Source organism: Python bivittatus, unplaced genomic scaffold (assembly GCF_059951505.1).
Source record: "Python bivittatus isolate LINGU-HERP-01145 unplaced genomic scaffold, Pbiv_v1 ctg000020_np1212, whole genome shotgun sequence".
Classification (NCBI taxonomy): Eukaryota; Metazoa; Chordata; class Lepidosauria; order Squamata; family Pythonidae; genus Python; species Python bivittatus.
This window is the reverse complement of record NW_028277030.1, coordinates 66,047,801-66,073,116: the sequence shown is the minus strand read 5'-3', so window position 1 is coordinate 66,073,116 and position 25,316 is coordinate 66,047,801. Positions and strand designations below refer to the sequence as shown.

Here is a 25,316-nt window from a genome sequence, read left to right as displayed (position 1 = left end):
TTTAGTTTTGGAAGTTTTGAATAGAGATATAAGGAGAGATAAGAAGATAAGGGGCATAAAAATCAAGAAAGAGACATATAAGTTGAGGGCCTTTGTGGATGATTTGGTGTTGGTGTTGGCGTTGGAGGACCCCTTAAAGGGGATTGAAGCTTTAATGAAAAAGTTGAAAGAATTTGGTACTTTGGCTGGTTTTAAAATTAATAAACAAAAGACTAAAATGTTAATGAAAAGTATGAGGATACAAGAACAAGAAGAACTGATGAACAAAACAAGTTTAAGGTGGAAACAAAGAAAATATTTGGGGGTGAACTTGACAAATAGTAACTGTATGTTGCTTCAAAATAATTATGTTAAGACTTGGAATGAAATTAAAAAAGGGTATGTTAAGATGGGAAAAATTACAATTATTGTTGGGAAGAATTTCAATAATTAAAATGAATGTTTTATCTAGAATGTTATTTTTGTTTCAAACAATACCTGTTATGACAACTGATGTTCCATTTAAACAATGGCATAAAGATATATCTACATTTGTGTGGCAAGGTAAAAAACCATGAATTAAGTATAAAGTTTTACAAGATGCTAAAGAAAGAGGAGGTTTAGGTCTCCCAGATTTGAAGGTGTACTTCAAAGCTTGTTGTTTATTCAAGCTTGTTGTTTGGTTTGGATGAAAGAGTGGATGATTTTGAGAAATAGGAGGTTATTGGAACTAGGGGGACATGACTTAATATTTGGGTGGCATGGCTATTTATATTATGACAAAGTAAAAGTTAATGTAGATTTTAAAAATCATTTTATTAGACATGACATCTTGAGAATATGGGACAGATATAAATCTACATTGTCTCTGAAGGTTTTTTTATGGTTGTCCCCACAAGTAGGTTTTTATAGAAGAGAAATTATAACTAAAAAATGGTTAACTTATCGTGACGTACTAGAATTTTCTTAAAGGGACTTTAAATTAAAGACAAGAGAGAAATTGATATCAGAAGGATATATTTGTCAATGGTTTTCTTATGTACAATTACAAGAAAGATTTAAAATAGATTAAAGGACTGATGGTTTTGATTATGGTAAGACTGAATCTGAAGCAGAATTATGTACTAATGATGAATATATTATTGCAAAGATGTATACACTTGTACTGAAACTAGAGACAGAAGATGAACAAGTTAAGGACTGTATGATAAAATGGGCTAAAAAATTTGGCTACAACGTACAGATGGAACAATGGGAAAATATGTGGCAGAAAGGACTGAAATTTACATTGTGTTATAACCTTAAAGAGAACTTCTATAAAATGATGTATCGTTGGTACTTGTTGCCAGAAAAACTATATAAAATGTATAAAGGTACTTCAGATGTATGATGGAAATGTGAGCAACAAGAAGGGACATTTTATCACCTCTGGTGGATTTGTAAAAAAGCAAAAAAAATAAAATAAAATCTGGAATGAAATATCTATCTGTATACAGAAGATTTTAAAGATTAATACTCAATTCAATAGACCTTCTTTTTGAGTTTGATGGATAAAGAGTTGGGAAAAACTCATGGAACTTTGCTTTTATATATGATAACTGTGATGGAGGACTTGGATGAGGAGGTTCAAGGTCAAGGGGAGAAGCATCTTCTCAGCCCACAGCCTGAGTATGTGAAAGCAAAGAGGATGAGACTGGCACCACCCTAAGGAATTGGTAGTGTTTACTTGCAGACTTTGAGAGTTAGAGTTAGTCTGGCGAGATTCTGTCTAGCAGGTGTAAGCTAATAAAGTAACTAAGCAAATCCAGAACCATCTCATGGAGTTTCTTAGGTTGAACCTGACATCAACCTTTTGTTGTTTCTCTCTTTTTCTTTTCTTTTCTGCACTTTTGATCTTTATGTTTTTCTCTTTTTTCGATTTTCTTTTTCTTACTCTTTCTCTCAGTATTAGTTTCTGGTAGTTTTTATTGTTCTTTTTGAAAACAATTTAATAAAGTTATTAAAAAAGAGAGAAATATTCTCATTCTTCACCTCTTTTGCTCCCTAGAAGTTGTTGAGAAGATTTTAAGTTCCTGGGCCTTGCAAAACCCTTTAATAAATCTGATAGTTGCACCTATATTCCATACAGTGGAAGCAGGTGAAGTTTGGTGTTGGTAGAACGCGTGCCACCAAGTAGTAAGAAAATCAATTCTTACTCTTGGCTATGATAAAGTTTTAAATATTGTCACTGTTATATAAATGTTGGATAATGCTACTCTCCATGCAAAAGAAGGACAAAGCAATGAGTTTCTCCTGAATTGTGGCAGAACTGGAATGGGGACAGGGGTTGTAGAAAAAGGGCATACTCTCCACTGATCAGTAGTGGACTAATGAAGCCACAAATGTTTAGGAAATATTCTGTCACATTAGATTCATGTGACATCTGAAAAAAATATGCTGCAGTTTCTTATCTAAGAAGGATGCAAATTCAAGAAATGGTTGGAAAACTTAAGTAAATGTTATTAGAAGATGATTGTGATAAATCTGACAGATACTTGCACTGACTTGAGAATTTGAAATATTCGGTGAAAAGTTATTGTCAATTTCAACAGGTCTTGGTTCAGTGCTTCTATGCATTATTCAACCTCTCAGCCACTGTGTTAATTTGAAAGCCTCCTGAACACCAAATGTGTGGATAGTTGCCTCCTCACACATCTTTATCTTTTGTCATGTTTGATTTCTATTCTTGTTTAGCATCCAAGCTCATTGTTTGATTTCTTTCATATTGAAAACTGCCTCATATTTTTTGAAGAACAGTTTTAAGACTCCATGAAACAATTCCAGTCAGCTTTGCTGCACACATATTTGCTTCCTGCTCAACCGTTTGTCAAAATAAACTTTACTCCAATAGAAGAGAATATATTAGCTCAGGGTTGAACTGTGGAGTCCTTGGTGCTCTCTGAACTTGGTTGTTTGCTTGCAGACATTTCATTACCTGAGTAGGTAACGTCATCAGTGTGAGTGAGTGTGGGGTTTGCTCCCTCTTTATATACAGTAGCTTGCCCTGCCAGTTTTGGTGGGGGTGTGGTTTTCTCCTTGGTAGGTAAACTTTACTACCCTTTGTTGGTCCTGAATTTTTGACTAAAGAGGCAGTGTGGAATTGAAGTCTATCTATATAAATATCTAGGGCCTGGCCTAACATAATTATAGTTGGCTGAACTACTGGAGAGTGATGGAGTGAGATGTTCTGGCATCATTTTGTATGGTTGTACTGGAACTATGCCCTCATTATCTTAAGTTCACTGGTTCTCTTTATGTTCAGGGTGCAAATGGATGCCATCGCTAACAAAATTCCTGATTGAAAGGACTTGTGTTGGGTCCAAGTATTTCTCACGATCACAACATTTCTTTATTTTTGAGTAGTGTGTTTCTTCTCTCCCTCTCAGAGTTAAGCATGCCTTTAAAAAGGTGACTATTTCCCAATTGTTTATTTTCAGCTCCTATATTATGTAGGTGTTAGATTGTTCTGTTGATTTATTTTCCTCACATAAGGGTTTCTTATTAAAGGCTTGCTAAACTGTTGAGAAATCTATTCATATATGTGAGAAGTTTTTGAATTTCTCTCAGAGCTTCCAAGTTAGATAGATAGGTAGGTAGGTAGGTAGATAGGTGAATGGATATCTGGCTTGGTTTTTCAATGCTGTTTACTTCCTGAAGGAACCTTTAAAGGATTAACATATTGTAAATTATTGTCATCTCACAGTATCCAAGTTGTATGGCCTGTTAAATTATTCTGGTCACATAAAACGATTTCCAAGGTGGGGGACAGGAGAAATGCATACAAAACCGAACATGGATCTAAATAAGAAACTATTTCCTAACAATGAAATATTTGCTGCCTACTTGGCATCTAAACTTTATTTCTTTATTTCTAGATCTATGTATTTATTTTCAGCAATCTTCAACTGGCTGTTGGGCTATGCAGGGTACTAGCATATCTGAATGTCTGAAATGTCTTCTATCAAAGACTCAATGGAAGTATAAAGCAAAATGCTTTATTACTTTTAAACCACACTGTAAATTCAAGTTCAGACTATGGATCTAGAGAGTCAACAGGCCTGTGAAAAGAGAGGGCCATTCAGATTAGCAGTGTCCCTCTCTTAATGTGTGTGTTGTTGTTTTTAAAAAGAGGATTTGTATGTGCATATTAGCTTGCTGGTACAACTGGAGACTTTGCTTTGTGGCCAATGATACATACATTTCAGATGAGTAGTCATTATAAATTGCCTGCTAGAAATTCTCAAGATTGCCAAAAAAATTCAAAATTACAGCAAAAGAAATATGTTAAAACAGAGACCAAAAAAGTGCCACAGTATAATAGCATCAGTCAGGAGTATGAAAAACAAAGGGCAGTATAAAAGCAGTGTAGCAAGGCTAATAAGCCTTGGAAAGTTTTTTTTTTTAATCTGAAATACAAATGACATTTTTAAGGATGGCATAACCAAGTAGGGCCTTTTCTCTATAGCCATTTACTGCTCTTCAAGCCATCAAGGCATTTTATTGGAGTATATAGATAGGTACAGAAGCTAACTCAAGGTATACAGACTCAGTTACAGTGGCAATGAGTGCACTGTTGGGAGACCTGAAAGAACAAGTTAGGGATAGATTGTTATGGATTAAAATCTATCTATGTGGTTACTAGGAATCAACAACAACTTTGATTGACCATCAGTCAAAACAGAAGCTAACTTATGATCTGCTAAAATGGGGATGTCTTTATATCTTCCTAAACACATATAAGGTGACTGGGCCTGCAGAGATCAACTTTCACCCTGCCTCATATATTCAGTTACCCAAGATCAATTGTCTAAAATCAGTTGGGTACAAAGCTATCAATTACAGCAATTTAAAAAGAAGCTTCTTTTAAAATGCATCTTCTGTGAAAATCTAGATTTTGTTTCGGCATAAACGTTACAAGTATGAGTATAATCTGGAACAGGTTCAAAGAAGAGCCCTGGGGAGGATCAGTGGACTCAAAAGTAGCAGAGAGATGGAAGGAACTGGGACTGTTTAGCCCTGAGGAGGAAAGACTGAAGAGGGTGTCATGTAGAAGAAACTCCTCCATCTTGCTCCATCATGACTTACAGGGAATAATGAATTTAAGCTAGAGGAGGGAAGCTTGTGATTAAAAGATTTCTTAACAATAAGGACAGCCCAACACTGGAGCCAATATCAAGGGAGTTGTAGGGCTCTCCTTCCCTGGATGTGTTCAAGCACAGAATGGATACTCACTGGTTGTAAAGGCTTTATCTGGATTCCTGCACTGAGCAGAGAGATAGCTTGAGAGTCTAAATGGCAATTTAAGATTTGATGAAATACCAGCTGTATGTCAAATCATGATGCTACATAGAGAAGAGTGCACTATTTTTAATCTCCAATAAGTTGAAGCAACTGAAACTTCTACATTTGTGTATAAAATTAGCAATGTGAGTTAAAATACTCATAACCACTTGTAAGCACAGATTGAAAGCCTAGAAGATAAACCACCAATGTAGCCAGACTGTAGAGTATCCTCAGTGTACCCCAAAATGTCTGTGAGCAATGTCAATCTTCATAAAGTGGTTAGCTGCATCACTCCCATTAAGAGATACTGGTGTCTGTGAACCCGCTATATCTTCAGAAAGAAATTTCTAATAAAAATTACAAAGTCTTTGGCCATATAATAAAGATGAATGTAAAAAATAAAATAAAATGGTTAACACTCTGTGGAAAAGAGTAAAATAATTTAAATGATGCAAACCCTCTAATAGCCATATTAGAATTACAGTTTTAGGATTGCAGCCTGTAGCCTGATTCTGCAAATTTTGCTTAGAAGGAAATGCTACTGAATATATTTACTTCTAAGATGATATCTCTGTGGTGAGATGGGCGGTGACAAATTTGGTAAATAAATAAATAAATAAATAAAATATGCAAAGACTTTTTAGCAAGGTATTCCTCAAAATCAGATTTATTTATACAGAGAATAGAAGTTATTACAACACAGATCACGGTTGCTAACATTAATGTGACATTAATTAGTTCCATGTTTTTTCCCTATAAACAGAATAAGAGAAAGAAATGAAGACAGTAAGTGATATGGACCACAAAAGAAGATTTAATACACCAAAAATTGTGTACTAGATTGTTTAAAAATAATATCCTTTATCTAAATAATCCTATTTGGGAAAGTGCATTTATCCTAAAATGGAGCCATGAAAAGGGTCCTCTTGTGAAATTCTTTAGACAAGCTTCCACCAATGTGGCCACCTCCAGATACGTTAGAGTTCAAGGTGTAGCAGTTAAGGCACCAGGCTAGAAACCTGGAGATTGTGAGGTCCAGTCCCGCCTTAGGCACAAAGCCAGTCACTCTCAGTCCTAGGAAGCAGGCAGTGGCAAACCACTTCTGAAAACTTGCCAAGAAAACTGCAGGGACTAATTCAGGCAATTGCCAGAAGTCAATAATGATTTGCAGGGTGGGGGGGGGGGAAGCCTTTGGCTATCCTGACTAGATGTTACAGATGTTGAAGTCCAGTGATCTGAAGGACACAGCTGAGAAGACCTATTTTAGATAATCATGACTGTATCTTTTAAAACTCACCATGTCTACACCACTCCTTTTTCATTAGAGCACAGTAGTGCCAAAAGAGAAAGCAGTCCTTGAAACAAAGTCTCTTCTTTTAATTTCATGTAATCTACAAATCCCAGCAGGCTGATGTTTTATTGATGACTCTCTAGAGCCTTTTATGAAGTAACTAAATATTTAATGATTTTTTTTTTTTTAAACTGAATTGTTGGGGAACTTGACATAAAGCTCGTATTGGAGAATCAAATTGCAACAGAGTTTAAACTGATTAAATGAATATTTCAAAGGGATAAAATTACTGTACAATTTTAAGAAAATGTAGTTCTAATAAGATTTCCGAAAATAAATATGATATGTGGATAAGATATCCCATCAATGAAAGATAGGTGTTGACATTTTAGCCGCTTTAGATTGTTGCTGCTAATAATCCTAGTGACAGTAGAATACAATTGCTTTATAGTATCAAATTCAACAGGGTGATGCAGAGTGAAAAATAGGGTGAACACAGATTTCCTCTCTATGTCATAGATTCCTATCTCTGTCACATTATACCTCTACAGAACTCAGCTTGTAGGTTTACATTCTATTTTACACCTTAATTCATTTTCCCCATCTACTTCCCCTAGAGAAGCCCCAAACTCTCCCACTAATTGGCATACTTAATGCCTTGCCATATGTAGCTACTGTTCCAAGAATTCCAGATTTCCTCATATATTTCCCAAGAAAATTCTGGACATTTTATCTTCAAATGATTATTTTAGTGCCGGAGTGTCATTACTATATTGGGGACCTTACTAGTTTAGAATATGAATATGCCTAATTTACAATGCTATCCAAACCAAACAAAATTTCACTCAGCTGTTACACAGTGTGATGTGGAATGTAAAATGAAGCTGTATGCTACTGCAGATTATTATTTTAATTTTTGTGTCCTCTTGCCTTAGCTGACTGGGGCTGTTCTCAGGGCTGAGTTGGTTAAGACATGCATAGTAGACTATTAAGACATCTCTGTAGGCTGAACTAGGAAGTTGTGGAGGAGGGAAACCACAAAAGGCAGCAATGCAATACACAATTATGTATTGTAGTTCAAGGAAATACATAGAGATGTCCATGAAGTCACCAGGTGTCCAACCTGATAGAGATTTTTACCTATCTCTGTACTTTGCTACAGCTGTTCATTTTTGCAGAGAAATGAAGATATCCAAAACTCTAAGCCTATTTACAACATTCTTAGGGCACCAGTGAGGATAGCGTACATGTACCCAAACAAATATTTCTCTTGATCAGGTGGTTTATTGGAATATAATCCCTATGGAAAGTGAGCTGGTATCTGCCCAAGGCCTATGAAACAGGTCAGAATATAAACAGGCCATCAAATAAATTCATCTTCTGCTCACATTGGCACATTCTTGGATCATTAAAACATGCTTTATGTTAAAATCTGTACTTATAGTGAATGATACATTCAATAACAAACCCTGGAATATATGTGAATTATGAGAGAGGAAAAAGGTTTGAGGTATTCATTCATCCTGATTCCTGACTTCATGCATTTTCCTTTACGAAAGAGAACTGGGAAATAATTTTGGTTAGCTAGTGACCAAACAACATGAGATCCAATCCAGCCATAATTAGAACTTTTTTTTCCCCTGGTGAAATCTATGAGATTTCAGAATGCTAAACTGTTCACAGGGTTACTGAAATATTTAAAAACATTTGTATCTTCAGTGCAGAAGGAGATGTCATGTTCAACAGAGACTAGTGCTGAAAATAGTAGTTTTTTGTCAATTCTAACCCCCTTCTATCTTCCAATAGCACTTAAGTGCATTTATTTGTATCATGGATGTTATTATATTGTCCTCGACATAAAAGGATGTCATTACCAGAGCTTGAGTAATAAGGTAGTGAGTGTACTTGAACATTTTTTTGAATGGTAAGAAAACTCAGCATAGAGCTTTTGCTTTCTAGATCTCTTAGACATAATATCTACTTCTACCTTTGCTAGGCTGGCACAGATGTCATGAGAAAACCACAAGTCAATTGTTAAGATGAAGTATACTTCTATTTTCTACTTTGTTTGTAGCTACATTTGTGGCTACAATATTTCAACTGTTTGTAATGTTTGTCCACAGCCCTGATGCTCAGTGCAAAAGACGGAATGAAGTATAAGTTAAAAATGATTCATATTGATGTCATGATGAACTCAAGGAAGAGGGGTGACTATTAGGATTGTGTGCATCTTCAAAGAGGTGATTTCATTGAAAGATGTGGAATCAAATCTTTCGATTCCTTTAAAATCCCTTGAATCAAATCTTTAAATCAAATCTCTGAGGTTATTCAAGATGTAGAATCCAAGGAAGTTATTTCAGAGAGATTCAATGGCCTTTCGGGCTTTGCAGAGCCCCAGAGGTGGTCGCAGCTTTCCTTCCAGATGTGGACAAAGCCAGAAGGGACTGGGGGCTGGGTGGTGTGATAGGCTGTCCGATACAAGTAGACTTCTAATTAGTTTTATCACCTCCACAACCCCTGCCTGTCAAAGCATTGGGAGGTGTGTTGTCTTGCTGTTTGTGTCTCTTTCTTCTGATATAATGTCTTTAAGAAGATTTGCTTGAAGGAAGGAGAGAGAGAGAGAGAGAGAGAGAGAGAGAGAGAGAGAGAGATGGAGAGACTTTCCAATTATTCCGCTGCTCTTCTTTAACAATATTTTCCTCGTCTTTCCCCAAATCCCTGTTTACCTTTATCCTTTTTTAACTCTCACTCTATCTCTAGCCTTGTGTCCAATTTGTGTATCCAAATTGTCATTCTTCAACTCTTTCAGTCTTATCTTTCATTTCCCTTTGTTTCTGCCTACCCCAACAAATACACAATCCTTCTGTTTGCCTTCTGGTACTTCACTGTCTCTATCTTGTCTTATATTAAGTCTTCATTGCATGAGTGAGTCTAAGATTGTGTGCCTGCTGCTAGAAAACTGTGCACAATGCAGACTATATCTTTATATCATAGTGTATTATGTACAACATTGTGACAACACCCTCTTCAGAGCCATTTTTATTTATTTTTTTAATAAATTTATATGGCCACTCACCTCATATATATGACTCTGGGTGACTAATAAATAAAACAGTAAAACAATAAAAACAAAATTAAACAAACAAAAAACAGAAATAGCATAAAATAGCAGTTGAGAACACTCATAAACACTCAAACTAACTACAAAATGGGCTCACCCATACTATCAGAGCCCCAGGCTTGATGGTAAAGCCAGGTTTCTGATGCCTTATGAAAGGCTAGCAATTTATGCAAATTCTTGTACAAGTAGCCATAAAACATCATCCCATTCTGCCAAAACAAAACCAAACCAGGAACAGCTGTAGACATTTTGATGTTTTCACATTATAGCATATTGCTGAATCTTTTATCAAATTGAATTACAAATTCTGAATTGATTAAATGGAAGCTCCTTGCCTTGGAAACTCAAATCTGAATCAAATCTTGCCATCTCTGAATTATTAACTGAACTGTGATTCACACACACCCATGCCTATGTCAAAAGCAAAACTAAAGCCACTGAGCTATATCTATGTAATCATTTTATTCAACCAGTTGTATAAATATGTTACACCAAGAGAAAGCCATATGTATTACTCCCCCCACTCCTTTTTTATATTAGCAGATTTTCTTCTGTTTCATCTTTGCCATGAAATTGCATCTATCCTTGCCAAATGCCACAACAAACCCCATAGCCAGTTACAAGAACTTTACATACAGGATAAAGCATTAGTAAGGCAGTAGTTATCAGTCATAGTGTGAAACAAAACAAGCTGTGCTGATGAAGAATGTTTGGAGGGAGAGAACTGTGCAGCTTCATTTCAGAACAAAGTAATTGTTTTGTACAGCTGCATTTTACCCTTCTCTCCATTGACTTCAAACACTTGGGAGCTTTTTTGGAGCCCATATGCTAGGCAAGTCTCCACACCCTAACTTATTCCTATCTTTTATAGCATGACAAAGTATTCAGAATGATATTAGAGTGGAATGGATGAGCGAGATGGGTGATATAAAAATGATTTCAACCCGCATGTAATAAACCTTTAGTACTTACAGCTGTCCTCTTCTTCGGTGATACATTTCACAACATAACAGGCGTAGATGAATCCTGCCAGCTTAAACAAAATGGGACAATATTAGATGTGCAGTCAAAGTGGTTATCAGGCTTGGAAGTGGGGCGTGCCTACAAGACAAAAGCTATCTTCCCCCCATTTTGTTAGGAAAATGGCAAATATTTAAAACAATTACATATTTCTAGCAATAATAATCTGCACAGGACAGGACAACCCGTAATGGCGTCAGGATCTACTGCAATGCTGGGTTTGTGAATTTTGAAAATGTTGATTTTCCTTAATTTACCAATGTATTCTTGTCACTCAGGAATAAATATAAATTGGTGCATAAGAATGCCTCCTGCTGTTTCCCTGAAGGCTTGCCACACAAGCAAAGGTCAATAGTATGCTTCTTACAACACTCCTACAAGCTGAAAGATAGCCACTCAGATCTAAGGAAAAGGATGGACAAAACACTTTTCTGTAGGGCAATCTGTTCCCTCTTGCTCTAACCATCCATTCAGATGTGCATTCCAGATGAGGAGAAAAAGAAGATGCCTTTAAAGAGACGCCTCTGTTTATAAATACAACAAAAAGCTAGCAAAATAAGAAGTGAGACAGATGCTTTCCAGATTACTAGCCTCCCATTCCACTAGCATTCATAGACCACTCTTAAACAAGCCTATAGGTCCTCTTTACCTTAAGAGAAATCTATATCATATTCACGGTGCTACCCTTGTGAGCACAGCTCTTTTTTACGCTAGAACTTGCAGAGAGTAGCAGCATTCTCTATTGTTGCTTCCAAGGTAGCTGTTAACAGAGCTGTTCAACCCCAGCACTTCCAAGGCCACGAACATGGACCCCCTTGGCAAAAGAACTCCGACTAGTGGGGTCCAGAAGGCGGGCCTTCTCTGCGGTAGCCCCTGCCCTTTGGAACATCTTGTCCGTGGAGGTGAGACAGGCCCCCTCACTCCCGGCCTTTTGGAGGGACTTGAAGACCTGGCTCTGCCATCTGGCCTGGGGCAGGGAGGGAGGTCATCAAATGTGGGGTTGGCTAGCCCCCTAGAGGCCTGGTGTTGCTTCCATCAGCCTCCTGGATTTTTTCCCTATTATTTTTGTAAACGTGTCCTGTTATAAATTTTAATTGTATATTTATTTATTGTTTTAATATGTTGTGAGACGCCCAGAGTCCCCCATTGGGGGGAGATGGGCGGGGACAAGTTTAATAAATAAATAAATAAATAAATAAATACACACACACACACACACACACACACACATATATATATATATATATATATATATATATATATGAAAATTAAGTAAGTGATGTCATCTTTGTCATTTGTCTGGTGGTCAGCAAAAACAACAGCAAAATCCCTGTATTAATATTGTACACAATGTAAATGAGTGTCCCTTGACATGGCAGGTACAAGGCTACCCTGCTCTAGTTATCAAATCTCCAGTGCAGAAGCTGCAGTAATAATCTAGTGCAGTGTTTTTCAGACTTGGCAACTTTAAGATGCGTGGACTTCAACACCCAGAATTCCACAGGCAGCATGCTGGTTTGGGAATTCTGGGAGTTAAAGTCCACACATCTTAAAGTTGCCAAGTTTGAAAAAATACTGATCTAGTGACTTTGCTACAAGAGTCCAGGGAGCTATGGCACTAAACCTAAACCTGAAAGGGTGGGGTGGATACAGGAAGACTAGCTGTAAAAATGCGCATGCAAAGACCATAAAGTTGACAGATTCATGAAGAAGATGCTCAGTCTTGGAATTGGTAGGGAGAATCTTATTACAGTTGTTGCATTTGCCCCGGTTTCAGAAGGAAATGCAATGGTTAAATGGGATAGAGATGGGCAGCATTATGTGAAATTCCTCCTATGGACATGCTGAGGTCACCAACAGGAATAGATAGCCTATCCTCCCACTAGCCCTACAGCTAAAAAGTAACTAAATACACAGATTCAGAACAAAATATTTTTAAAAGTGTATTTTTTTTAAAAAAAAGCTGCTCCACCATCTCTTATCTGGTGATTTAACAGTGAGATAATTACAGTTCTGTGTTAAATTATTACAGTAAACTTGGCAACCAAAGTCATGCCCTTAGCACCTTTTCCCTGAATGATATGCATTAAGTCTGCACTCTTCCTCCAATACTTCAGCATTATTTGAAACAGTTTTGGACTTCTGTTGGAAAGGCACAAGAATTTAATAGCAGATTTGGGAACTTGGCATGCAGGACAAAGGGAAGGTGAAAGAGCATGTGTATGAAGGAAAAACTACACAAAACAATGTTTTGGAAATTATCCCAGACTTCATTTGCCATTGCAAGATTTTCGTGTAAATGAAAGGAAGGGGGAGGGGTGGGGGTCAGCAAAAGCTTGGCTATAAAGCTTTGCTTCACGTATTACCAGGGAAAATGTTATTCCTTACAACTGAAAGATTCTATTGATCCCTTCTTTGGTGTTCAGTGTTCACTGAGATCAGAACTCATAAACTAGGAAGTTATTTTTTTTCCTGGCACACCCGTTTCTTTGTAGTAAAAATAGGTAATATTCATTAAGCTTCTATCATGGGGCGAGCATACTGACAGTTCAAGACACCAGAGTCTTGAATGTTCAAATGAGCGTTAGAGAAACAGGAGTTCTTTAATTCCCTTTAATGGTGAGAAGGTTTCTCAAGAGCAAGAAGGGTGAGTGTCTTGTGCTTCCCTTTACATCAGGATGGGTCCTATGCCTGCTCTTTTGGAGCTACACTCATGAATCAGAATACTAGATCCAGCTGATCATTTTAACAGCGGATGGTAGGAAAAATGTATTTTCTTCATAGGTCACCAGCTGAGCTCTGCAGAGCAGGACTTCCCAACCAGCACACGGAGACTCTCTGCTGTGCTTTAGCACAGCTTGTCAAGCAGGCCTCGGAATGGAGCCAATTATAACTGTTCACTGAACCATCTCTTTCATCACAATTTCCCAGCTGGTGATCAGCCCTAGATGGGTGTTCAGTGGCCAGTCTGCCGAGCTAGACACTTTCTGACCTTTGGACCGCTATGGAGAAAATGTTTGTGTCTTTCTGCTCTCTTTTTAAGCTAGCCATTGGGAAGAATAGCAAATTAGCACAGATGTGCAGTGGAAGTGGGTAGAAGGAATCCCTGAAGTAAATTGGTTGAACAATTTGAGGAATCCTGTTGAATACTTTGAGTAATTATTTTAATTACGTATATCATCTAATAGGAGGTACAGGACACACTGCGTTCTTACAGCAAACCTGAAATTCAATACAATTCTTAGGTTTCTATCTATGTATATCCAAGAGTTGACTAAACCAAACTATAATAGTAAAAACTATAGTAATAAAAAGGATTAGGATAAACTGTAGTAGAATATTATTGTATCTCATGAAGAAAAGGTTTTTTTCTTTTTGGTGTCCTTGACTTTTGGTGACCTGGGATTACATAGACTCATTCATGTAGTTTTCTTAGCAACAATGTGGAAGTAGTTTGCTACTGCCTTCTGGAATGTTTCTTAATTTCTCAGTCTAACTTACAGTTCCTATATCTCCTGGTAGCTTCCTATCTAACTTTCTTAGCTTTGGGGGATCTGCAAATTTAATGTCCTGCTCTGTCATTAAACAATTTAGCTGATATCAAATATGTTTTACAGAGTATATATTTGGATAACTGTTTCCAGAAGGTGGTGCTGAAGGATTATTATTCTGCTTCATGGCAATTGCATTGTGAAGTCCCTCAGGGCTCCATTTTATTCCCTATGCTTTTTAACATCTACATGAAACAGCTGGGAGAGGTCATCCTGGGATGTGGGCTGAGATGCCATTGATATGCGAAAGACACCCAGGTATACCACTCCTTTTCATCTAACGCAGGTGAAGTGGTTGGCTTCTGAACCAATGCTGGGGCAAGGGTCAAAGACTGGATGAGAGCCAATAAAGTGAGATTTAATACAGACAAAACAGAAATAGTGTTTGTGGGTGGCTGCCCTACAGGGGTCTGCACTTGCCCTAAAGAAGCAGCTTGAAGGTGCTCCTAGATCCATCACTGTCACTAGAGGTCCAGACGGCTTCGGTGGCATGGAGTGCTTTTCACCACCATTACTTCAGCTTCTTTACCAACTGCAACCTTATCTGGACAGAGACAGCTTCATAACAGTAATTCATACTCTGATAATTCTCTGGCTAGATTATTGGAATGCATTATACGTGGAGCTGAAGTGGTCCAGAAACTCCAGTTAGTTCAAAATAGAGTAGCTAGACTGTTCATTAGGACTGGCCAATATTAATATATTAAGCCAGTATTTCACCCACCTACACTGCTGCCAGTCCATTTCCAGATCCAATTCAAAGTAATGTTTTTGACATTTAAAGCCCTAAATTACTTATGACCAGGTTACCTGAAAAAGCACTTTCTCCCATGTGTATCTACCTGGACCTTAAGTTCTTCTAATGAGGCATTCCTCCAGGTGCTTCCACCAAAGGAGGTGGGTTGGGTATCTAACGGGGGGGGGGGGGAGCTTTTTTGTGGTGCTACCCCATTTATGGAATTCCCTACCCAGAGAAGCTTGACTGGTGTCCAGATTAGAATAATTTCAGCACCAGATTTTCCCAATTTTTAAATGTCTTTTAAGCATATTTTAATTTGCATTTTAGATTTTGAATGATCACCTTGCTATTGCGTAGTTTGTATAGTGTTTTCATTTTACTTTTTGTTTGATTTTATTGCATATGTTTTTATTCAAACTGTATCTCTGAGTGTGTTTTATTGTAAACTGCCCAGAGTTTCCACTATTACAAGGTTTAAATAAATGTTAATAAATAAATATCTCATAAACTCTATCTGCATATCTTGCCTTATCTAAAGAATATGCCACTTGAATTTTATGAGCATACAAGTAGGTGGAGGAAATATACCAGGTATCCATCTGCCATCTATGTTAATATTACAAAGGACTGGCATGAAATCAGTTTTGAGGCATGAAATGCAATAGCATGCTTCTGGCAAAGTAGGCCATTTGTCTAATTTAACTTTTACTAAGATCTTTTAATACCAGACTGATTAGAAACATATTGTTCGCTATTTGGATGTTTATCAGATGGTGGCCACCGAAGAAGGACTGTATATTGGAAAACTAGCCCAAACTGGCAGCATATGATGTGCTGTACTTTCAAAAGTAGTAGCTATGGGATAAGACAAAAAGTGCTCTTATGCCTTGGAAAGGGGTGTGATCCCAAGCCAATGATTGGGCTTTTTGCAAGGCCTCAAAATGATTAAAAGTGTAAAGATATTGATTCTAAATTTATTTGGTGGAGATGACTTTGATCTAAGTAACGATGAATGACTTGCCATTTACACTTGCTAAACTACTGCTGTTAATAAGGACTGCTCTGCGGTTGTTTTTTGCTAATGTTTGGCACATCTTATGGACTCCTCTGGCTCTGCTGATTTGGAGACTGAAGTAAAGAACTTAATGGATTCTTGGCCTGAAGTTCAAGAGGCAACAGGCCGTCAGTCACCTGTGAGTGATGGGTCTGACTCAGCCCAGCTGGCTGCTGATTCTGGTGGTAAGAAGAGTGAGCAACAACGATTGGCATGAGACTTTGATGGAAAGGGACATTAACTTCTCTGATTAAGCACAGCCAGGAACTCTGCCTACACAACAGTGAATTCCAGATCCTCCCTTTATTGGAAACTACATTGTGCCTCTGATGTGCTGTTCCAAGTACTGCCTCTTTGCCCTGTGATCAGACATTTGGCTTGACTTTCAGACTGACTCAACTTATGGATTGTCTTGAACTATTATCATGGCTTTCCTGTCTCTAAACCCTCTTGGCTAGGTTGCAGCACTAGGCATAATTACAAGGCAAGCAAACTCTTCAGATCTTGTTGCTCTCTAAATAAATAGCCAGCCTTTGTCTCTGTCTCAAGATTTATAACCTGCTGATAAAAGCTCTCAAATGTTTCATTGTTCGGCTTGCTGTCTGCATCAGTCTAAGGTTTACATAACACTACATTACATAATTCTACCACTGTAGCTGTGTCCTAATTGGAAGTCTGTGTTGAAATCTGTTCTTACTGGAGTACATCTGATCATGCGTGAATTAAATAAAAGGCTCAGCCTTTTGTCATGGGCTAAAGTCTGAAAATTTCTCAGTAGGACAGAAAATGAGACCACTTTGTCCATGATAACTGCAATTTCTAACTATGCTTTTTATTTATTGTTGGTTGCACAGTCAGCCAGATGTTTGGACTGGATTTGGCATTTTTATCCACCTATCGAGTCCTTCCCAGCCAGATAGGTTTTTTGATGGTGTTAAAGGTATCATTGCAGGATGTAAGCTGTTCCAAGTAAAGCTGCCTTTTGCAACTGACTGATGGTGATTTTGTCAATGCCGATGGTCTTCAGTAGTGCTCCAGATGTTTTGGGATTGCACCCAAGGCGCCTATAACTATTGGTACTATCTTTGCTTTCTTTTGCCATGGTTGTTCTACTTCTATTTGCAGGTCTTTATATTTTGTGATCTTCTCCAGTTCTTTCTCTTCTGTACTGCTGTCTCCAGGTATTGCAGTGTCCACTATCCAGACTTTTTGTCTTTCTTATCAACAATTGTTAAGTCTGGGGTGTTGTGTGGCAGGTGCTTGTCTGTTTGAATTCTAACATCCTAGAGCACTTTAGCTTCTTCATTTTCTATTACTTTGTCTGTTTTGTGGTCCCACCGGTTCTTGCTTGCAGGCAAGTGGCATTTCTTACAGATATTCCAGTGCACCATTGTTGCTACTTTGTTATGCCGTTGTTTGTAGTCAGTCTGTGTGATCTTCTTGCAGCAGCTAACTAGGTGGTTGGTCCACTGTTTCTTCAGCTTCTTTGCAGAGGTGGCATTTGCTGTCTGTTGCTGTCTTCTCAATTCTGGCTTTGTATGCATTTGTTCTTAAGGCTTGGTCTTGTGCAGCCACAGTTAGCCCCTCCATCTCTTTCTTCAGCTTTCCTGCTCTTAGCCATTGCCAGGTCTTGTTGTTATCTGCTTTGCCTGCTAGTTTTTTTTGTGTACTGGTCATGTAATACTTTGCCTTGCCATGTCTTCTTTTTATTCTTCATTTGGTCTTTCTTATAGGCCAGTTTGGTCTCTTTGGTATTCAGTAAGCCTTCATGGTGTAGTAGCATCTTCTTCACTGTCCTTCAGATATTCTTCCAATGCCCTTTTTTTTCTTCAACTGTCTGGTGTACTTGCAACATTCCATGCACACCTATGCTCCTTGGAAAGTAGAGTCCATCAACATTACTGCATGGCTGAAGGGCATGATTCATTGTCCTTATTTTACTGGTGTTCCTATCCAGGGCTTTTAGTTCAGCTTGAGTCCAGTCCATTATTCCAGCTGTATATCTAATGACTGGAATTACCCAGGTGTTAATTGCCTTGATGGTATTTCTGCCACTGAATTTGGACTTTAAGATCTTCTTCTTCTTCACTCTTCTGATGTATTCACTACTAACCTTCTTCTTGATTTCTGTGTGCTTGATGTTGATATCATCATCATCATCATCATCATCATCATCATCATCATCATCATCATCATCTATATAGCTCTATTGTTCTCCCATGTCTGCTTGCGAACAATTGCTGGTTCCTATTTTAAGACGTAATTGAAGAATGTCTAATAATTGCATTTTTTTGATCTTCTGTTCCAGTAATTTGTACCAGTCTTGATTAGGCTGTTAAAAACACTTGCTGGCTTAAAACAAACTCAGAAAAAGTTCTGTGCCAACCTCAGAAGCTTATCACTTGGATTTTCTTTTTTTTCCCCATGATCAGACCAGGCAGAGCAAGGTGGGCAGTTTCTGACATTGGCAGAAGACTAGAGAGCAGGACTAAACAATCACTTCTCAAAATGGAAAGTTGTAATCTATACTAAATTGTTTAGCTGATTAGAATGTAAATCATGGTCAGAGGTGAGCATTAAAATGGCAACCTCCCCCCCCATCCTAATTTCTTATATACATGTATGATTGTAAGGATCCTAAGATTATAAGTCATACATGTATTTTTCACACAATGCAGTGTGAAAAAAATGAATACTATATTGGGGGTTATTTGGAAGGATGTTATAGTTTTGTTATCAGATACACAGGAGATCATAGTACAATATGTCCCATCTGTAAGCTGGCAATTCCCTTCTTCAGGCTTGTACCATTTCATTCTACTATGGCTATGTTAATACGGTAGCAGCTATATCAACTGTTGTTCGCTATTCCATGTCCTTATTTATTCTAGACTTTTTGGTTTTTAGTATGTTAAGCATGGAATTCACCTTCTTCTAGAGGGTCAAATTCCACATTGCATCAGAGACGTGCAATTTTTGTTTATATTTTTTCCCCAACAGCAGCTGTAGGGTCTCAATTAAGATTGGAACAAAATGCTTTTTAAAATTTTAAAATTCTTCCTTGCTCCATGCTGTTTTCCTGCTGAAAATTCTGTTACAAATTATAGGGCAGGGAGAGAGTACTGTATGGATATGTTATAAATCCTATGGCCCCAATTCCTCTGCCCATAGCTGCTTTTTGAAAATATATATATATATATACACACACAAACCACAGAATTCCTCTGTATTGTCTAATTTGATCCTGGAGTTATCTTAATGCCTAAGCATCATATAGGACTAAGATGAACATGCAGACTTGATGAATAAAATAACAAGAAAACAATGTTATTTTTCATGAAGAAATTAGCATTTCAGAGATCAGCTCCCAGGTGAAAATTTTCAAGTTTCCCAAATACAGACTTGCTTTTTGTTTTCAGATAGTAACTTTTACATATACAGGTAAAGCTTTTAAGGAAGACAGGGAGGGAAAAAAAGATATGAAGCAACATGGAACCTTGTTGTAGCTTTTGTCATTGTCAGCATGTCATCTCTGCCATATTCTGCTATTTTCTTTACATGGCTAAAAGGTGGAAGGTATTTGTCCTATGTATGGGCTTCTCTTTCCCTCCATGTTAATCACTGAATTGAACAGTTCAGGATTTCTAAAGGAGACCTAAAAACACAGAGAGTGTTCTTATTAAAAGACTTTCTCACTTTGTGTAAAAATATCAAAAGTGAAGAAGTTATTAACTCCTTTTTTCCCCCGATACACCATAGGAAACTTATCAAAACAAAAATTCTACAATTCAGCTGATTTTTGTTAAGTATTGACATCAGTGCTTCATTTTATTGTGATTCGGCTCCATGATGTTGCTCCATAGTAAAATGCAACATGGTTTTATCACAGTTATGTGGTTTGTTTTTCAATTCGCTGGACTGCCTTAGCAAAAAAGATGGGAACACTTTCCCTCTCAGAACCAACTTTCATAATGGAAAATGGACTTTTACAGATAGACATTGAATGCATTTCTCCAATATCATCAATATGTAAACTAATTTCTAAATAAATCTCTACATCTCCAGAATTTGTTTCATTGAAGTGTGGATTTTTTTAAAAACATTATCTTACACAAGCTCTTTCTCTATAATAAGTAGTCCAAATATAACAACAGGCACTCAGTTGCCTTTCCCAGAGGAGGTGATTAAGGATGATTTGAGAACAGGTAGCACAAAGTGACTTTGGTTGTCTGATGTGTGGCCTAGCCATCCCCTCCCATATCTTTTAAAGTTGTCTTAGCCTCTGTACAAAAGGAAAGGTTGACACTTTCTTCTCCATTTCTTGCATTTTCTTTTCTTTACTGCCCCCTCCCCTCAGATTGGTGGCATGATTGACATCAGCCTCATTGCAGACAGATTGGGAGGAGCACTTACTCAAGTTCTCCCTCTATTTTGGCAGGATCTCTCTGTGGCAGTTTCTCAAACTTGGCAATTTTAAGATGCGTGGACTTCAACTTCCAGAATTCCCAGGTAGCATGCTGGCTGGGGAATTCTGGGAATTGAAGTCCACACATCTTAAAATTGCCAAGATTGAGAAACCCTGCTCTACGGAGTTGTCACAGTCTTAGGAGGCAGGAGAATCAACTAACTCCACAGTAAGTAGTTTACATATGATGGGAGAATTTAATGGGGGAGTTTAACTTGAATAAGACCAGGTCTGTTTAGGCCTAAACATAACCCCTCTGGGTTAGTTATATGAATTACTGGTTTGAGTTTAAAAAGTTTGCTCAATATGCTAACACTCCATCCATGACTCAGTTAAGTATTGCACAAACAGGGCTAGTATATATTATGTATCTACAATCTTTTCCCTGAAAATGAGTATTTCAGTAGAGCAGGCCTTCAAATGGATTTGTATATTATATCATAAGTTCTGAGGTACCTTTCAGAATCTGATAAAAAAAAATGGCACCATTAGAAAGGAGATAATGAGTCTTCAGGGGATGGTGGAGAGGAGGACCCTAGCTTTGCCTTAGAGAATTACTCTCAAGGTAGAAACGCTGCCATGGAAACGTTTCTTATTTTGAGAGTTTTTCTGAAACCTCTGCTCCTCTGGTGGAGACTGTAATGATTAGAAGCAATGGAGTAAAGCATTCTGTCAAGATTCAATCTATATCTTCCCAGCTTTAAGAGTATCCAGATTTATTGAAAGAAAAGCTTGGTTAGTTATATCTGGGGCAGAGAAGTGGAACAAGTAATTCCATTCAGATGCACCAAACAATTTCTCTTCCTTTCTGTTCCTCACCCATCTCTCCACCCACACCCAATATCCTTCTCCTTCATACTCATTTAAGACAGAAATGTATGCCTGGAATGAGATGAAGAACCTCCAATAGGAGGCATAGTTAATGCCATAGGAAACACCTAACCTTAGACCTGGGGTTGGCAATGTGAGGGCATGGCACACAAATTTCCTCACCCAACTGCATGCCACTGCCTAGGTTAGCAAGGCCTTGTTATAATTTATATATCATAAGGCTTTTTCAAAACAGAAAGCTGGATTTTTTTCCAAGTGAGCCACTAGCATGTTTTCTACAGCAGGCTCAGCCACCAAAGAACAGAAAAAAGAAGAGGAGGAAGCAAAGAAAGAAGGGAGGAAAGACCTCTTTTCCCAGTTAGGAGGGCTGGGGAGGGTACTGTTAATCCTGGCTACAAACTGGAAGAGGCAGGGGAACTCTGCAAGATCAAAGCAGGGAAGGTTCATGCAGATCTTAACTGGAGACTCGATAGGGTATGAGAAGGCTGCATAGAGTTTGGACAGGCTGCTGGTGCCATTGCAGGGAAATTGGGAAGGAGCTGTAAGATCTGTCTGGAGGGTTGGCAGGAAAAGCAAAGAAAAGCTAGTCCCTGGCCAGTCTGGGAAAGAGCAACCTGGAGCTGGGAGAGGCAGAGTTAGGAGAGAGGAAATGCAAGCAACCAGATTCAGGTGAGAAAAGATGGCATCTCCAGGCCTCTTTCATAGCTTCTACTCTTGTCAGAAGCATAAACATATTCTGATGGAAGAAGTGGACGAGGATATGGCACCCTCCTTTATACCACAGCATAGTGTCTTTTTATGTTGCCACCTCAGGGATTATAGGGATTATAGCAGTTCCACACCTTTTGGTATTTAGGAAGTCCATTAAAGCCTGGTTGTTCCAGAAAACCTTTGGAGACTGAAGTGGCTATGTCCCCCTGCAGCCTGAGATTGTTTATATTGACAGTGTTTCCTCAGTGAGGAATGCATGACTGTTAGGGATTTTTTTTAACCCTTGTTATGAATAGGGAGTATATTCCACTTAGAATTGTTTGCAATTTATAAACCAGAATTGGAGAAAAGAAGAAAAACAATTTAACAACAATGTTCAACTAAATGTGCTGAAAATAAAAGCGTATGGTTTTCAGGTTGCACCTACGATATAAATTGTGTGCAGCTGAGAACTGCTTCAACTTTAGAAAGTATCAAACCCCTATGCATGAGTCAAACAACCACTGCCAGTCCTAGTTCTCTTGTTTATAATCTAAAGGGCTGGATTCCCTTCCACACAATTCTTAGTGGACAGAACAAGTACCAAAGGCAGCAACTACAGATTGTTATTCTGCATTTGCAGGATCTCTGCCATGATTGCTGTGCAAATAATTAAAAACTATGGAAATCTTTTATATATATATATATATATATATATATATATAGAGAGAGAGAGAGAGAGAGAGAGAGAGAGAGAGAGAGAGAGAGAGAGAGAGAATGAGAATGTTATAAGTTTTCTTGAATATAGATGTCAGTATACACATAGAGTTACCAAGGTCATCAACGTCTGCGATAGTACTAAAATAAAAATTAGTATTGATCAAAACACTGTCTACCTGCTTCCCTTGACCCTCTTTATGGAGACAAATTGTTTTCATACACTGAAAATACCATCTGATTTGGGGAGGGAGGGGCAGGCTCTATATGAAAGCACATAATTCTTATATATGCTTTTATTTCCTGTTAATGCTCAAACACTAGATCGATCATCAAAAGCAAGTAACGTAAGATAGTCAAGTCTAAACAGTGAGGCGAGGAAAAGAGAACCTGAACAAATTGAGGAGGTTAGTTGAAGGAGGCAAAGAAGAGGATGCTGTGGAAAGTACAGATGAATTACAATGAGAATCTGGAACCAAAATGGCTGGCCCCTTATTGAATGATATTTATTTCCTTTAAAAAATGCTCCTTGAGGCCACTTTAAAAGGAAAAGTGAAAAGCCAAGACAAGCTTGCTAGCAGAAAACAAGACAACAAAACACCAAACCAGAGCTCCACAAAAGCTTTTCCTAGCTTTAAGCTGCAGTATGTAGTAAGACTCCTTCAGGATCAATACCTGGTCATGCACATCCTGAGAACACAATGAGCTTGCAATACCTTGCCAATGTAACACCAAAAAAACAAAAACAACCCCCCCCCAAATTCTTACTAATCATAGGAGACTGGAATGCTAAAGTTGGAAGTAAAATAGCATCTCATATAATGAAAAATAATGGCCTCTGTACATGAAATGAAGCAGGAAACAGATTAAAAGAGTTCTGCCAAGAAAGCTCAAGGTTTATAGCAAATACCTTCTTCCAGCAATCTAAAAGATGGCTTTACACATGGACATCACTGGATGGACATCATTAAAATCAAACTGACTACAGTACGTACTCTGCAAGCAAGCACAAGATCTTGTACTGGTTGCAGCTCAGATGACAAGTTCCTTCTTGAAAAATTACAGGTTAAACTAAACAATCAAATAATCGGTCCAACAAGATATGACTTAACCAATACCCCATGTGATTATTCAGCAAAGATTAATAATAGGTTTAATGGATTAGAGTTGAAAAACAGAATGCCTGAAGAAGCCTGGACTGAAACTCATGATATCATTAAAAAAGAAGAAAATCCTGAAGTGCAAAAAGCAAAAGATGAAATGATTGTCTGATGACATTAAACATAGTTAAAGAAAGATAGAAAGCAAAAGGCAAGAAAGATGAAAAATTGTCCAACCGAACACAAAGTTCCAGAAACAAGCAGAACAACAAGTAAAGAGAAGGAATTATATCTAAATAAACAGTGCAAAAAAAAATAATAATTGAGGATAGCAATCAAAACGTAAGGGATATGGAGCAACTAAATGGTTCAAAATTGGAAAAGGAATTGGTTAAGATTGTGTATTGTCCCTTCACTTATTTAACTTATACACAGACTCTAGCATGAGAAATGCTGGACTAGTAGCAATTTGAAATAAAAGTGCTCGGAGAAACATTAACAACCTTAAATATGCTGATTACATCACTTTGATGGTTGAAAGTGAGGAAAGGATCTGTTGATGAAAGTGAAAGAAGAAAGTGTGAATGCTGGTCTGCTGGCCAGTATTAAAACACACACACACACACACAGACACACACCTGATTATGTTAACAGATAATGCCAACCCAATGCAAATCAATGAAATTTGAACGAATGGCAGACTTTTTCTCCTTAGGCTTAGGATAGGAAAAAGGCTATCCTATTTTCAAGGATAGTGATTATCCATGAAATTACTGGAGTCTGAATGATTCTGTATATGCATGTGAGCATTCTTGAAAGCAGGACTCTGACCTGAGCAATGAGTACTGAAGGTTTCACAATTACAACAGGAAGAAGAATTATTTACAGAAAATACATTATATAAATAGGCAAAGCTAGCTAGCTACATCCTATGATAAAGAGAGTTGAAGGACCATGTGCTTTGTGTCTGTATGTTTTTTTCTTGGGAAAAAGGCAAAAGGTAGTGAGCTCAGATAAGCTGACCCTCATATGAAATTTTCACATGTTTTGGACTTCTAGGGAAGAAATGGTGGACTGAAGATGGCTCTGCTAAAAGCAGAACCAATGACCGCAACAGAATGGAGAGCCAGCCAGTGGACCGACTCTTCATAATTCCTCTCTGGACAATAAGAGGAGACTTGAGATTGCTCACAAGTGCTCCAGAGAGTTGCTCTGGTGAGTTTAGGGCTCTGGGAGATGAGAAAATAGCCATCTTGCTCAAACCACAGTCAGCACCTTCAAAAGGACATGGGGTTTGCATACTTCTTTTCTAATCACTTTTGGAAATTGCTTGTTAACTGCTTTTCAGTTATTAGGAACCTTTGGAATGATAAGTCTGAAAACACCAGGTGAGTTTCCTTCAGTCCTTAGTGAAAGAAGTTTTAAATAAAAGTTTA

At 37.8% G+C, this 25,316-nt stretch overlaps 1 protein-coding gene across 3 annotated transcripts in view; it reads right to left on the bottom strand.

The window, feature by feature from the left end:
- Positions 1-25,316, bottom strand: part of NKAIN2 (sodium/potassium transporting ATPase interacting 2) — a 585,360-nt gene that overhangs the window by 24,488 nt on the left and 535,556 nt on the right. For 2 of the 3 annotated variants that reach the window (XM_088140294.1, XM_088140293.1), the window contains exon 5: positions 10,686-10,746. In XM_088140294.1, the coding sequence (XP_087996420.1) occupies positions 10,686-10,746 (61 nt within the window). Of the gene's footprint in view, positions 1-10,674; positions 10,747-25,316 lie in introns of those variants that run through there. The other variant, XM_088140299.1, reaches the window with a different exon arrangement.